The following is a 16,094-nucleotide window of genomic DNA, read 5'->3' as shown; positions in this document are numbered from 1 at the left end:
TGTGATTACGAGAAGGAAAAAGAGCAGAAATCCTGTCAGTGAGCAGTGATTCTCATACTGAACAATGAGTAGTTCAGCCATGTCCTGCTTCCCCGTCTACATTTTGATGCTTTACGGTCAGATAAAGCTTTGTGCTCTGTGTGGAGTCCAAAGTGAGGGGAAAAAAAAGGGGGGGGAAGATTTGTTCACAAAAAAGATGAAAGATCCAAGAGAATGTGACCTCAATCTCAGTTACTTTTAAAATTTGTTAACTTTGTACCTGGTAAATTAGCAGAGTTTTGGCTAGATATGAATTTTTTTATTTTTAAAACAGGGAGTTTCAAGTTTGTGTTCAGTCTAAATGACAATTCAGACCACCATATCGTGGTAAACTATGGCAAGTATACTCTTTACCTCTTGGCAGCAGATTAGCTTTTTTTGCTGTTGTAAACTAACATTGTTTTGCAGTGACTGTGCCATTATAGCATGAACCTACATTGTGTGAGATTTGCAATCTTCAGGTATGAAGACTCAAATTACCTTTTCAAAACTCCCTGTCTTTTCCTCCCACTAAAAAGGCATGTGTGATGAGGCAGCAATAGTGATCTGGTGTCATACAAAGCAAGACCACTGTAACTTTTCCTCTGTAAATTTTTGTCTTATTATATACCATAGGTTGTTTTCAGTCCTGAAATTTTTTGACTGATAGTGACAATTTTTTTTAGTGGAGGCAATACTACCCCTTGAGCTACAGAAGTAGCTTTTATGGACTGGCTGGATTGTTGCCAAACTGGGGGGGTGGGGGTGGGGGATCATCAACACAAGCAGGCTGTGAGTGTGTGCTTGAGAAATTTGCTTACACAAATGCAGTTATTGACACTCCAGGTAACACATATCAATACTGAGTTATCAAACAATAGAAAGAGTTGGCCTTGAGTGTACAAAAAGATTCCTGTTTTGAGAAGTTAAGAGGCTTAAAAGAATAGTAACAAGAATTTATGCTGACATCCAGGAGCTCCTCAGTTGAGAAACAGAAAAGGGGAAGGAATTGGTGTTGTACCCTCAAGGATCAGCATGGCTGAGCCATAGGAGCAAATTCAGTCCTATGAGGTACCAGAGAAGTTATTTTCAGTAGGGCTTGGAAAAACTGTATAAAGAGTGGTGCAGTCTGATCTGGATGTTATATGTAATTTTTATCTCTTAAAGGTGCAGTTTAAATTGGCAAAAAATGATGTAGACAATGGTCAGAGAAATGGTCGTTGTCTGTAGAGTAGGGATTTGTTCTCTTCAGCATGGCAAAACAAATTCTTAATCTGTTTTCTCTTTACAAATGCTAGAGAAAGAAAATAAAAATGAGAGCAATGGCTCTCTAAACTCAGGGACAAAACTGGAGCAAGAACAGAATAACACGAACCACTTGTGGCTGTATGAGGCAGAAGTTGGACTGTGAGGTGTCCAAAACACAGGATAATTGTGGTTCTGAAGAAACAGGAAGGAGTAAAGCTTCTAACTACTTTCTAAATGGAGCTTTAAAATATTAAAGTTATGTTTGTGTACTGAAATACATGACTATGCAAGGATACCTGTTAAAACTAGGATCATTACATTGGGATTGTATCCAAAGGAAAGCAGAAAAAGCCAAGTTAACACAGCTGCATTAATTCTAGAGCCAGCCTTAGCATCTTTTCACAATTCTGCTATGTTTTGTCTGGCTGCCAGCAGTTCTAGTTCTCTATTATGGAGGTATCTCTGGTGGAAGCAGAATTAAAGTCATCAGTTTGTTTCAGTTGTTTGTAACTACAGAGGACTTTAGTGAAATCTGGTGATTAATATCATCCTTATCATGCAGAACAACTGATTTATTACCCCACCAGAGAAGTTAGTTTGTGACATATGACCCTGTCTGCACACTGTGTAATTGTTGCACTGGAGACCATATTTGCATTTTTAGTGTAGCTTCATGTCCAACAAAATAAATGTTTCCTTTGACCGATGAAATATTTTCTATATGCCACCTGAACTCACAAGTCACTTCAAATCATTTCCCTGGAGAGTGGAAAAGGAGATCCAACTAAAATTTAGTTATTGTCCTTCTCAAATTAAATTGGGTGAAGTGATCAAGCTTGAAGTTGACCAGATCAATAGGTCTGTTCCTTCAGACCAATTCGTGTAATCAAGCAGAGTGCTTTCAATACATTTTTCTCAGGCTTGTTGGAGATTTAATTTAATTACGTATTTACGGCTCTCAGTTAGCAGATTGAGCTGCTCTCTGGAACAGTAGCTAAGAAACAACATACATTCAGAGTTTGTTTCTGACAGGTCATTAGCGAGTGAGGTAATTGCTTATTTCTGTAGGTTGTCTGCAGTGCAACTGCTAATTTCATAATGCAGAGGTTTATTTTACCTCTGCATTATTTTGCTGCATCAAAAATAAAATCTATTTAGATCTGGGCTGGTCAGTGCCCTAGAAACTGTTTACACATAGCTGATCATAGTCCTGAATCCAGCAATAGAGATAAGATGGTGGGGAACTTCTGTACCAATCTGTGGGATGATTATTATTACATGACAATAAGGCTATAATCAGGTCAGCGCTATTTACAACTGCTATGCAGAGTAACAGGCTTAAGTAGTAGAAGAAAAAGTAGTATTTCTGTTCCTAAACGAAAGCCTGTGTATTCAGCAGGGGATTCAGATGAGCAGCAGTGAAACAGCATATAAACTCTGTCCTGACAGTAAAGTAAAAATTGTGGGTTTTTAATTACTGCCCATAAAAGTTGTCAGATGAGTGGTACCTCAGCACAGTCTGAAGGAGTTGTTTGTCATAAAAGGCAGTGGGTGTGGGCAGCATTCAGGTTTCCCTGAGGGTGTTCTGAAGAACTAAGTCTGAAATGAAAAGGCAGTTCCAGCTCGGGAAGTCTGTTAAGTCTGTTCTGCATGAGCCATATGTCAGCTTGTTCAGTTAATTCCATGCTTCTGGTTGTGAAGGTTTTTCTGTACCTTCTCCAAACTCAGCTGAAATCACCAAACTGACCAGAACAAAAACGCTTCATTAGCTGTCTTCAACTAAGACCCTAATGGAAACATAGTCTGTGGAGTAGTAGAAAATCAGCATTTTATGTGTGATCCCATCAGCTGCCCACATTTCCCATTCCAGAGAACTTTGATTTGAGCAGAGGGCTCTCCTAAAATATGTGGTTCTTGTGAACAGTTGAAACCTACCCATGCAACAACAGGACTCAGATCCTTGGCCTTGCAGGTGGTCTTGGGCTCACACTGTTCTCAGGTGACACAAAGCTGGCAGGATATGCTGGACTCTGTTTTGTAGTCATTCCCATTGGGATTAGAAGGTATTGTTCCAGATTGCTGGAGAACACTGATACATTATGGGCCCTTAGAGATTATTATCTGCTTGCACAGCTTAAAGTGACCCTGGAGCTGTTCTGTCTCTTGGTGAGCGCCAGAAACCTGAGGTAGCAGCCCAAAGCTATTTCCATTCCCTGTATCCTTCACTTGCATGGTATTTGCTTGTGCAGCAGTATCTCCTCTTGGGTGTCAACAAAGTAGAGTTTTACTTCTGATTCCAAACTTACTTATGCAAATACTCAGTGTTTAATTGACCTTATAGATACCAGGAGAGATTTCTTTACCATACTCAGTTGATCACAAAAGACTAACATGGGAACTCAGCAAACTTTGTTTGCTCTGGTGCTCATAATATAGGAGAGGCAGAAAATTATCTGGCTGAAAATGATCAATGCTAGGACTAAATGAAAGGTCGGGTGATTGTTTTTTTTTTTGGCTGGCAAAGACCCTCACCACTCAGAGCAGCTCATATTGTTACACTGGTGTTTGATTTGGCATCTTCTCCTCCACAGATCTGCAGTATGCATGAATAAATTAGAAAGTGGGAGAAGTTCACTCCCTGTGGTTTGTTGTACTTCATCTTCCTCCTGTGTATACTAGGGGAAAGGAAATAAAGCAGCATTGAAATACTGAGGGGGAAAAGTACTGTTAGTGGAAGGGTTCTATGGTACTGCATGATGAAACAGGTCACAAGTAGGATAGAATGAAAAGAATCACAGGCATGTCCCTCATTTGAAATTGGTTTAAAAACAAAAACAGCAGGTGTCCTTTGGATGTGGAAATCAGTGATAGAAACAGGCAGTTCGTAGCTGTGGTGTTTTATTTAGGATATGTTAATGAATCATGTAGTTGTCACCATGCATGTGCAAAATAAAAAGACTAAAAACAGGCTTCTCAGAGTCACGGTTACAAATAATGATAATATTCCATTGAAATATTTTTCTGTAGCACATGATGCATTTGGACAGACATGTCTGTGATGCTTGTTAATAGCTTATTAAGTCTTTCATAAATTGAACATTGCTATAGTGTGTCAGCCCCTCTTCTCTTCTACTCTTGTTTTCTTTTTAGTTAATTCTTAAGGTGATAAGAAATTACCTTTACTTTTTCACTATTTCCTACTCCAATTCTCAGCATTCAAAGGAAAAAAATTAGAAATGCAGCTCAACAGTTGGTTCAGTTGCAAAATATCAAATATTATTTCGTGACATTTCAAGTTACTTTTGTTCATATTAATAACTTGAGAACATCTGTTTGCACCTGACCTTTCTTTTGTATCTAGGCTGTCCATTGCTCTGAAACCTAATGGCTCTGTTGCCTTGTGTCTCACCTAATGCACCTGCTCCTGTTCTTTCCAGGGTTCCAGCACTTCTTTACTATTGTAATTTCTTGGACTTCCTTCAGTCATTTGGAAGATCTTTCCCTGTATTTTTTTTCTGGATTTCACAGACGTTTCCCAGGATTTCTCTTTTTTCCTTTCACTCTCAACTCCTTTTTTTTTTTTTTTTCTGACCACATAATAAGATCTGCTTGGCAGACAGTTTCCTCCTCATTTTAGTGCTTCAGGAGTTTATGGCAATTTTTATACCCTTCTGCATGTTTCTATTTTTAAACTAGTGTGATGCAAGGACTTAAGAAATTTTTCTTTAAATCCTTCCTGGTTATTTCTCCTCCCAAACTCAGAAATCCACACTCTTCCTGTCTTATTATAATGTAACTTTTTTGCATTTGTTTCTATACTTGTCTTTACCCATTGCATTTTGCCAATTTTGTCATCAATTTCCTGTAGGATATTTCCTTCCTCTCTGTCCCATTTCCAAGTGTTTATTGTGTTTCATATGCAGTACTGTAGTTTACCTTCATTCTATGAGTTAATCTTCAGGATAATTTATATTACATTAGTAATGATGCTAAAGACTTGACACAGGGAATCAGTTTTTAATCCTGCCTTTTTCGTAACCTGTGCATTCACCAAACCAGAGAATAAAATGGCTCTTCTGAACTCTGATGTGGGTTTGGAGTATTTTTTCCCGTCTGTGGTCATTCTTTATTATTTTTCTGTAGAATAGCTACCAGTGTGGAAAAGTACTTTCTGAAGAGAAGCTGCATACTCCTCTATTTAAAATGGAGGTTTTGGTGACCAGAAATAGTTGCCTAATGTGTCTCTGGGCAGCGTGGTAGATGGGCAGTCCAGCCACATTGGTGAATGTGTGAATTGTGAGATGCGTGATTTTACCGGTCAGACTAACTTACCCTGTTATCCTGCTCTGAATTAGCATCCAGTACTCAGTGTTGCTAAAATTAGTGCAGTTATTTATAGCAGTCAGTTCAGCATGTAATTTCATAAATGAAGGCCTGGCTTAGTAAATACACCAGGAAGGACAGATAAGCAGGCAGCTTCTTTTCGTGATTTCTTCTGTGATACAATATTAAGGCAGTAAGTTGCACGGATTAATAACTGTGCTGTTCTCTGAGTTTTCTTCTGGAAGTGCTTTCCTGAGCAAAGCTTTACCGTACTACACTCTTAGCTGTGTTAATTTCTCTTTCTTTTGCCAGTGTTGTTTTACAGATTTGTATGAATAATTAGCTTTGTAATCCTGGCCAATAGTCACTTCACAGTAGGAAAACACAAAATAAAGGAAAGCTATCTGCATTAAAGGTTTGTGTGATTTGTATAAGGTAGTTCTGAACTTCAGAGTCTACCAACACTTGGCATTTAAGCAACTTTACCACTCTCTTTCCTGGTTGCACGTAAATTTAAAATGCTATTTGCTTTTGAACTGCAATCTTCTAGAACTGTCTTCTGAGACTAGGTGAATATTTTAGCAATTTTTAAGCTGGACATAGAGGCTGAGGTTTTATTTTTTGAAGAATATATCCAAACAGTCTTCCTATTTGTTTGCTTTTAAACAGTGCTGTAACTTCAGTGCTTGGAGAATTTAATTTGGAACAGCCTGGGTTGAAAGAAATAGTAATAAATGTGAATGTCAATATCTTAATGAAGTTTTGGGATTGCTTTTTTTTTCTTAGTGTCAATGCCACAGTACAAATCCTGTCTGCAGTGACATTCCACATCACGTGTCATTCCACACAGGCAAAAATATGCATGCATGGTTTATTTCAGGTTTATGCATATCATCAGGCTGAAATTATTGGTTTGCACCAATAGAACACTTCTGTCCTTAAGGTTTGCATTAGTGCAGCTATATCCATGTTGAAGCTAAATATGTTTGTATGAGCAAAGGAGGCCTCAGCTGCAAATACGTAGAAGATATCTGCTATGGATGTCCGCTTCATACACTCTGCTCAGTTAACTTCGTGAGATAATTGCATTTATGATACATAATTCTGGGTCAAGCACCCATATCCATTTTTCACCAAGTTACTTTTAACATTGGGGGATTTGATTTGAGGTTTTGTGTACTTCAGTTGTTTGGAATCATTTTGTTCGAGGTGTAGAGCTCCTCCGCAACTGAACAGGGAACTCAGAAGTGCAGTGTGACTTCATGTGTTTTTATTATTGCCACCTATGGCTTTTTTAAAATACCATGTTATGTAAAACATACAGACTGCTTTTTTTCTTTTTTTGTAATTTGTAATGACCTCAAAATTCTTTTGACACTACGTGTGCAGGCAGTCTGTCCTCCAGTTTGCATACAACAGAGTGGGGGGAGGCAGGGATATTCTTCAGGAAATAGGAGCAGGCTACAGAGGATTGTAGGAGGCATAAAATAACTGCCTTGGTGACTGGAGAGTGTTCCAACTTGAACTCTTTCCTCTCTGCAGTAGGTTGAAGTATCTGTTGTACAGAGAACACAACTGCTGCTACTGCTTGGAGAAGAGATTGATAAACCCTGTCCAGATGCACCTACACCTAAGAAAGTCTAAGCTTTGATGCAACTTTAATTCTGGGGTCTTTTGACTAAGGGACTTCAGCTTGTTTAGTCTTTGTATAAATGTATTTAGTATAAAATCCCACCGTTCTTTAGACAGTATGAATCACAGTTGCATTTCATGCTACATACAAGGGGAGATATCAAATGGGCTGAACTTGACTGGACTTCTGATAAAATATCACAACTTCAGTTTTGTAGAGGGACTGTTCAACAAAATTGCATAGAAACCTGTGTGTTTAAGGACAGCTGCGTTCAGGGGAATTTCCTCTTTAGATGGTTTCCTTCACATTCTCCCATGTCACACTCTGAGATCTGTGGGAAAAATGAGCTCTGTCACTTTTACCTTGTGTCATAGCTGTTGTGTTAAGCAGACCATTTATTCCATGTCTGTTAAGAATTATTCCAAGGTAAACACTATAATCTTTAGCACAGCTACAGTTTGGCTCCTGCAGACCTTTCTTTTCTTTTTAACATTTAAACTGAAAATCTTTTGACATCAGTTCTACAGGTATCTGATGTTTTAGGAGGACCATGCAGTGTTTGCAGGGTATGTTTACAGGGAGCTTTTGCAGACTTTTGGTTGAGTATTTTGCTGGGGTTTTTTTGGTTTTTTTTTTTCTGTACATTACTCACTAAATTGTAGTTTTAGTTTTTAGTTGACTGTGGTTTCAAAACATGATTAATGTTTGAATTTCTTTAACCTTTAAATATGACCAAGTCATCATGTGATTTATTTATGTCAAGAGTTTTTTTCAGCACTGGAGTTTTCTATTAACAGAAGGATTGTCATTTGATTTGTTTAGCCATTATCATCTTAGGCTGGAGCTTTAGCTTTACCCCAAAGAGAATAATTTCTATATCTATAGTACAGCTGAAACTTTGAGTACTTATTCTACAGTATTCTGCATGTTTCCACATTGCACATATTTTAAAAAACTGATAGCAGTGGGATTTTAAAATAACCTCCACTCATCTGCTCCCCACGTGAAAACTTTGCAGCCACCACAGTATAAAAAGATAACTTCTGTGCTGAAGCCAGAAGCAATTAGACTTGGCTAGACAATGAGAAAATCTCCAGACTGTTTAAACCATAGAAGTGGAAAAATCAAAATGTTATGTCTTATTGCAGGTTCGGGAGCTGCAGACCCGTTTGCAGAGCGTGCAGGCCACAGGCCCGGCGAGCCCGAGCCGCCTTACTCCTGCCAACCGCCCCGTCAACCCCAGCACCGGAGAGCTGAGCACCAGCAGCAGCAGCAACGACATTCCCATCGCCAAGGTGGGCTTGTGTGTTTGTAACCCTTCTCCTAACCTGGGAAAAGCAGGCTTTGTTTTGTGCTGTGCAAGCATTGGATTAACTGGGAGATGTTTAGGGGAGTCCTGAGCAGGTCCGTGAACTTGAGCCATGGAAAGGAATTAAACATTAATGATTGTAGTTCTCTCAGTTACAATGCAGGGCTCAGTTCTCTTAAGTAGTTTGCTTCAGTAAGTATAGGAACTAGAGAACAAATTTGAAAGTATAACTAGAGAACAGATGGGTTTTGTGTGATCTTTCTGGGGTGTGGGCTGCTGTGTAACCTGTGCAGCATTCTGACTTACAGATTGCTGAAAGAGTGAAGTTGTCAAAGACAAGATCAGAATCTTCATCATCTGATAGACCTGTCTTAGGATCAGAAATCAGCAGCATAGGGGTAAGGACTAAGAACTTAAGTTGTGCTTGCATGATCCATATTCCAATAAAAGCATTGTTTTCATAATAAAATTAATAATTTGGACTATCTGAAAGTACTTTAAAAGCTAGTCTGAGCAAAATACATCAACAAAGAATATTTCACCCAGTATTAAGATCTCATTTTCCCAAAACCAGTGGCTAGAAGTCATTCTCATGAGTGACTTCAACAGGAAAATTTTGGAGTCAGTTCCACCAAAATATTCTTCAGGAAGACTCCAGTTTCATTTCACAACCTTCAACCAACAGTGAACTGGATTCTGCTTTTGAAATGCCAGTGTAAATCAATAACGCTGTTGTTACTGTGTGTTAATATTTATTTCACTGAAGAACTTGGCTCTAACCCTTTGCTAAGCTGTCAAGAACATAAATAGCTTGCCAAGTAGGCTTCTTAAATGTATAATGAAATAGTGGACTTCACCCTTGGTTAGTAGAATTTTAGAACAAAATGGCTTCTAATAGTGGAATCTTGTAAATGCTCTATTCAATGTAAAATTCATAACAAAAACTGAATAATGAATGCATTGAAGTGAGTGCATGCAAGCAAATGCAGTTCTCAATGTTGAAGGTATCTGGGAGAAATCCAGTGGGTATCTCTTCACAATGATCTATTAACTGCCCTGTACAGGTCTCTAGTACGGTGGCTGAACATTTGGCACATTCCCTCCAAGACTGCTCAAACATCCAGGAAATCTTCCAGACTCTCTATTCACATGGATCTGCTATCTCTGAAAGCAAAATCCGAGAGTTTGAAGTGGAGACCGAGAGATTAAATAGGTGAGCTAGATATTTAGATGTGCTCACACATGTTGTCTTCTGTTAGCTTCATTAGAGTTGACTCTTTTTCTTACCCTTTTTGATCATTTCTTAGTTCAGTTCCAGCTCAGCTGTGGCAGCTGCAGATAAACATGGAATGTGCTTGCTGAAGAGGAGATTGAATCATGTGCTAAGGATTCTTTCCATGAGTATGAGTTTGTTTGTGCATTATTAGATCAGCACAGCACCTTCCCCTGTCTGCACTTTGGAATGTCCTTCTTTGTGGCTGACCAAGTAGTCATGGCATCTTTTTTTCATAAGACACATTACTCCTTGAAATAAGGACTCCCATAACTTAATCTACATCATTCTGAAATTAGCTTGCTTTGTTTTGTCCTGAAGAAACAGAATAATAGCATTTAACTGTCTCAATAAATGTACTGATGCGTGGTGGTGTGGCATAAATTGGTTTCTGTTTGCAGAAGAGAGATTGCAGCTTTCTGGTTGCAGTTAAAATACTGCTGGTGTTATCCTTTAGTAAGCTCTATCAAAACCAGTGTTTCATGTCTTTTTTGGCACATAAAATCAAAACTGTGAATCAGGAGTATGAGAATCGTGTCTCAGCATGTTTCTGTCCAAATTCTGTCTTCCCCACAGCTAGCTCAAATTTAGTTTATCAGTACAATATCTCTCTTTATTTATAGCTCATGTTTTTGTAGTGCTGCAAAACGTGATTCTTGTTTTCTTTTTTTATTTTTTCCTGTACACTGCATAATTATGCTTTGACAACATGTTTCATTACAGAAGATGTCAAGATATAGAAAGTAGCAGTTCTAGCATCTAGAAAAGTCAGGGCTTTTGTTCTGACAAACATATGTACTAGCCATTCTCAGTCTTTTTTGTCAAGAAGTCAGTGATTTTAGAGTCCTGGATGGCATGGATTTCTTCATTGTCTGCCTGTCCAAGGTTTCAAATTGTTTGTCTCTCTGGTTTTGGCATATATCCAATTTTTACAGTTCGGTATAATATATTGATGTGTGGTTCAGTTGTCAGCAGAGAGAATAAACAGTAATACTGATACTCTGAATCTTCATTTTCATCTTCAGGGTTAACCTCATTGAGGAGGGTATTACAGTTAAGCTTCTGTTTGACTTTTTCCAGAACATTTGGAGGTTATATTGCCCCAGTGAAACCTCATTCATAGTTTGAAAGTTGCTTCTCTAATCACAACCCAAACATGACTTCAGGTGGAGTGGTTACTCTGGATTTTCAGAAGAAAGGAGGCGTTTGTGCAACTGCATGATCCCTGCACACACCCACAATCACACTAATGAATATACCATTTAAAACAAGTTGCAAATGTGGCAGCAGAAAGTGAGGAATGAAGGCAGAAACATTGAGCAAAAAGTTAATATGAAACTGTCCTATGCAGCCTTGTGTCTGCAAAACAAGGGTGCAGATTTCTACTTGCTGCTGCTGCACAGGGTTATGACTACATTTTATGAGGAGGAGAAGAGAATGACCTAAGAGAAATTTCTATCCTCTTGGCTTTTAATAAGATATACAGAACTGATGGATTTTGCCATCTTCATTAAAAAACAGTTGTGTAGACTAAGAAATTATCATTGTTTCAAGGTATGATTGTCCTAGAATTTTCAGAACAGTGACTGCAAGTTAAGCTTGAAGATTGCAAATTACTTGTTTTTTTGCAGCCGTATTGAACACCTGAAATCCCAGAACGATTTGCTTACAATAACACTGGAGGAGTGCAAGAGCAATGCAGAGAGGATGAGCATGCTTGTGGGCAAGTATGAGTCCAATGCCACAGCCCTCAGGCTGGCACTGCAGTACAGGTATGTACCTACACAACGGGCTCAGCCAGGAAGAGGGAGCTGGGGGAGACTTGGTAGAAGTGTTTAAGAGTGAAGTTGACGGTGTGCCATAGTAATACTGTTTATTTTTTGTTTCCTCACTGAAAAAGCACCCCTTTGGTTAAACTACCTGATAAACTACCCAACTGAAATTATTCCTACAGTGTATTTCAACTCTAGTTGACCAGCATCTAGCAGGAGTGTAGAGGTTTATCTCTTCATTCTTAAATACTGAATTAACATTTGAATTAGGGGTTGTGTGTAGGCTGAGGCTGTGTTGCTGAATCCAGCCTTAAGATACAGGTTCTCTGTACGTGTCCCAAGACCACTGGAACAGAGAGTGTTATACTCCACATAACTCAGAATGACTTTGTATTGCATTAGTTGAAATTGTGGATTAATGGCTTGTATTTGGTAGTACGTATCTAAATTTGCATCAAACTGTTCACAAAAATATGGTGTCACTTAACACCTTCAACTGCAACTAATTTGGGACTGGCAGGTTTGGTCTTGGAACAAATTGTGTGCCTTTTAAAAAATGGATTCTTTTACTATCAGCCTTGAGCAAATTGCAATGGAGTGTAAAGTGCTAATAGTATATTAGTATGTATTTTTAAAAACATTAAAATGCAACAGGGATTGTATGACTCATAAATATAATTGTTCTGTTGTAAGGGGGAACATCTTACAGCCAGGACAGAGCAAGAAGTGTTTTTCTTGCATATTTTCCGCTTACGGTACTTTGGGTTTTATAATTACATTGTAGAGTATAGAATACTGTATGTTGTATAGTAAGAAGGTCTGGGAAAAGTTTTTCAAAGGGGTCTTGACCACCAGTTTAAAACATGCTTCTGGGGCTTCCTTTATTTCGGGTCACTCTCTTATCTTTTGCCTTGTTACATTACTTGAGACCGGCCTGGCGCTGTTGTAAGAATGGGGAGACTGCTGAATGCTTGTGATAGAAGCTATGTCTATAATGTTCTTTAATATTCCTGCTGCTAGACAAGTAGTAGAGAATCATGCAGTTAATCAGATAGCTCTTTTTTTGTTGTTGATATTGCAGGTATTGTTCTTCTTTAAATTGCAGTTAACATTTTGTGTGGTTTTTGTTTTCCCTTTCAGCGAACAGTGTATAGAAGCATATGAACTGCTGTTGGCATTGGCAGAAAGTGAGCAGAGTCTCATTCTTGGACAATTTAGAGCTGCAGGTGTTGGTTCTGTTGGTAAGATGTCAATGAATCACTTAATTGATGTGGTTTTTTGGCATGTCAGCATTAGAATTGGTTGTAATGGTGAATCATGTCATCACCCATTACTTAAGAGTGCTCTCCAGTCATTTTTTGTTTTTAACTATTTAAATTATTTTGTACACCCAAAAAATAGGGGTAAAATGCAAGAGAGAAATTTAAATTCTGTTGGTTTCACAAGGAGATGCCTCTTCTGGCAGGGTTGAGATTGTTGTAGGCATGAAACTATACAGAGTGGAATAATTAAACAATTCTTATGAGCACAAGTGGCTGAGTGCCATACAGCTGTGGTAGTTGCAAGTCCAGATTCACTAAGATTGGCTCCCCAGAAACAGTCTAATCTGTGAAAAACTGGGATTAAAATAATACATAGAGTAGTTACAAACAAAAAAAAAAAAATTTAAAGGCTGTAATTTTTCACCCCTGTTTTACCTCTGCTCTGGTATTTTAAAACATTCTGTCTTCTGTTTAGCCTGTATGTTCTGGATTTTTCTTACTTTGTGGTTAGTTAACCCTATGGCTAGGTGTTGCTTTTTAATATGCTGCCTGCTAAATAATGGAACAAGCCACTATCACAGGTACAGTACAGTTCAGAAATTTGGAGGTTGGCATTGCTGCTGGCTCCATTCTTCTGATAGAAAGAGGTGATTGCACAATGAAATTCCAGTGTTAGTAGTTCCATTCCTTTAACTGACAGGAGAAGGCAGTCATAGTAATCTTCCAAGTAGAAAGAAGCGTTCAGAGAGAGAATAACTCGTCATACCGTGCTGATGCATAGCAAGTGCCTGGTGTGTTAGGTGCACCGGCTTCTCAGTAGAGGGGATGTCTGAGATTTTCTTCCACCTTTCTCCAAACTCTGTTCATTCCTTTCCACAATGTGCTAGGAAACTTTTCCCAGCTGGCAGAGATCAGTGAGTAGCAAAAGTGAATTTAGGCTTGGATTTTCTATTCCTGTAGGTGGTAGAAAGAAATCTTACAAGGGAGAAATACTTCGGGTTTGAGTAGGATTTCATCTGATCTGCATTTTATGGAAGAGACTGTAGTTAAATTTTTCTGTAGGTATCTGTCTACAGCTCTTAATTATGGTATTATCAGTTACAGCCATGAGATGGAAATAGTGCAAATTTCCCATTACATAGCACAGCATGGAGGAAGTTGCATATGGTTTATGTATCTTTACTTCATGATGAAGTTTGGTTAACACACCTAGATAAAATAACAGACTTTTGGTTTGAAGATCAGTCAAGTTTTATATCAACATCTCTGAGTGGAAAATTCATGGGAGTTACACCACTTAATGCTGAGCATATCCAGCTTCTCTTAACAGAACATTCACCCTTCCTTTCTTCCTCATTTATGTTACTTCTAGTGCATGCACTTCACTCAGCAAGTGTGCAGTGCAGGTAATTGATTTGAACAAGGACTAAATGAAAATCCAACACTGAGCAAGCTGTTGGGTTTTGCTGAAGTATAAATATATTATAGCTTAATCTACAAATACATTTGTAGATTTTCTTGTAGCCAATAACATGTCTTAATTTAATGACTTGACTGCAGTGCTGCTGGAAGACTGTAGGAGTAGTGACAGTGGTGGTATCAGTCCTGCTTCTCCTGAAGCTTACCAGCTACATAGGTGCTGTATAAGCACTAAAAATTGTAGTAATTTAACCAGGGCTAGTTTTCTTTTAGCTTAGTATGCATGACTGTAATATGTGAGAGGCTGCTTCTGAGCAGCTGGGCAATTCTTCGGTCTGGCCAGGTCGCCTGTAAGAAGGTGGTTCTGGCAAAACATCAGGCTGGAGATCAGGGTGCCTGTGAGGAGGAGTTCTGGAGATGACTACACTGTGAAACCACACTGCACCGACTGGAGTAAGAGTTGTAATTGAGGCTGAGGCTTTTCCAGTGTGTTCATAACTTGAGCATCCAAACCTAATGTTAATGCAGAATGCACACCCATTATAAACAGACAAGCTAAAATTCTGCATCACTTAAGACATGTTGCCTGGAGCCATAAGTGCCTGGAATTTGTCACTGGGAGCAGGATGCATTCAGGCCTGTATTCCAGTTACCACTGATGCTGACAAAGAAGTGAAGTAGCTTTTAGTTCACAGATTGGTAATTTATTGTCATTGTCTTGGTATAAATTGAGAGTGAGTAGAAGGATCTCTTGCCTTAATTCCTGTCTGAAACATTGTTTGCTTGAAAATTAGGGGACCAGACGGGTGATGAAAATGTCACACAGATGCTTAAGAGGGCTCATGACTGCAGGAAGACAGCTGAGAATGCAGCAAAAGCCTTGCTAATGAAGCTGGATGGGAGCTGTGGAGGAGCCTATGCAGTCACGGGTTGTAGTGTGCAGCCCTGGGAAAGCCTGTCCTCCAACAGCCACACCAGGTAACTGCAGCTCTTCTGCTCTCCTAACCTCCTAATCTTTGATTCCAGATAAAAAGTTATGTTCTATTGTATTTGCTGAGCTGCCTCCCCTCACCTCAGTCCTTTGGCTTCTGTGCTTTGATTTGTAAGTCACTATGCCTCAGTGGTGTAATTGTCTTTAGACTTTGAGCAACTCCAGCCAAGAAGAGTTTTTTATAAATTTGTTGCAAATGGGTGACTCAGAACTTTGATCTTTCTCATAAAGGGTAAAACCATTACATTTGTTTTACTACAGTGACTTTCTTACTGTTTTATTGGAACTCAAATCATGTTCTTATTACTCACATCTACTGTATGCAGAAGGCATGAATGTGTGGAGAGACAGAGATCTGAAACAGGTTTTCACTGGCATTTTGGAGTGCTCAAGAATTGTTTTCTAAATGTTGCAAATCTAGCCATTTTAAACCATTTCCTCTGTTTTAAACCATTTCCTCTCCCTTCTCCTTCCTTACCCTTCGCACCCCTCCATATTATTCCTTCCCATGGAATAGATTGGATTCTTCCAAGAAAGACTGGATACTGCAGTTTTTCTGAAGACCTATAAAATAATAAAACATAGATGAGCTATTTATTGCAGAAATGTTCCAGTTCAAATATATTTGCCAGCAGCTTCATTTTGAGTTTTTGCCTGCCTGTGGTGTAATTGTACTCTGCAGTAAATATGTGTGCTTGTGTATGGATACAAATTTGGCAAGTGTCCTGGATAAATATAGATGAACATTTTTCTCTTTAAATGTTATTTTTGTTTCTCAGATTTGCTCTAAAACTTAATTTTAATTCAGTTTTCTCACCAGCTCTTTATTCAAATGCAGTCTCTTTT

At 38.7% G+C, this 16,094-nt stretch overlaps 1 protein-coding gene across 4 annotated transcripts in view; it reads left to right on the top strand.

The window, feature by feature from the left end:
• Positions 1–16,094, top strand: part of MCC (MCC regulator of WNT signaling pathway) — a 193,050-nt gene that overhangs the window by 144,680 nt on the left and 32,276 nt on the right. For all 4 annotated transcript variants that reach the window (XM_038124871.1, XM_038124873.1, XM_038124872.1 and 1 more), the window contains 6 exons: positions 8,371–8,517; positions 8,840–8,929; positions 9,596–9,744; positions 11,436–11,576; positions 12,717–12,817; positions 15,052–15,235. In XM_038124871.1, the coding sequence (XP_037980799.1) occupies positions 8,371–8,517; positions 8,840–8,929; positions 9,596–9,744; positions 11,436–11,576; positions 12,717–12,817; positions 15,052–15,235 (812 nt within the window). The remainder of the gene's footprint in view (positions 1–8,370; positions 8,518–8,839; positions 8,930–9,595; positions 9,745–11,435; positions 11,577–12,716; positions 12,818–15,051; positions 15,236–16,094) is intronic.

Source organism: Motacilla alba, chromosome Z, assembly GCF_015832195.1.
Source record: "Motacilla alba alba isolate MOTALB_02 chromosome Z, Motacilla_alba_V1.0_pri, whole genome shotgun sequence".
Classification (NCBI taxonomy): domain Eukaryota; kingdom Metazoa; phylum Chordata; class Aves; order Passeriformes; family Motacillidae; genus Motacilla; species Motacilla alba.
Note: the sequence above shows the minus strand (reverse complement) of the source record. Positions and strands in the feature narration are given on the sequence as shown.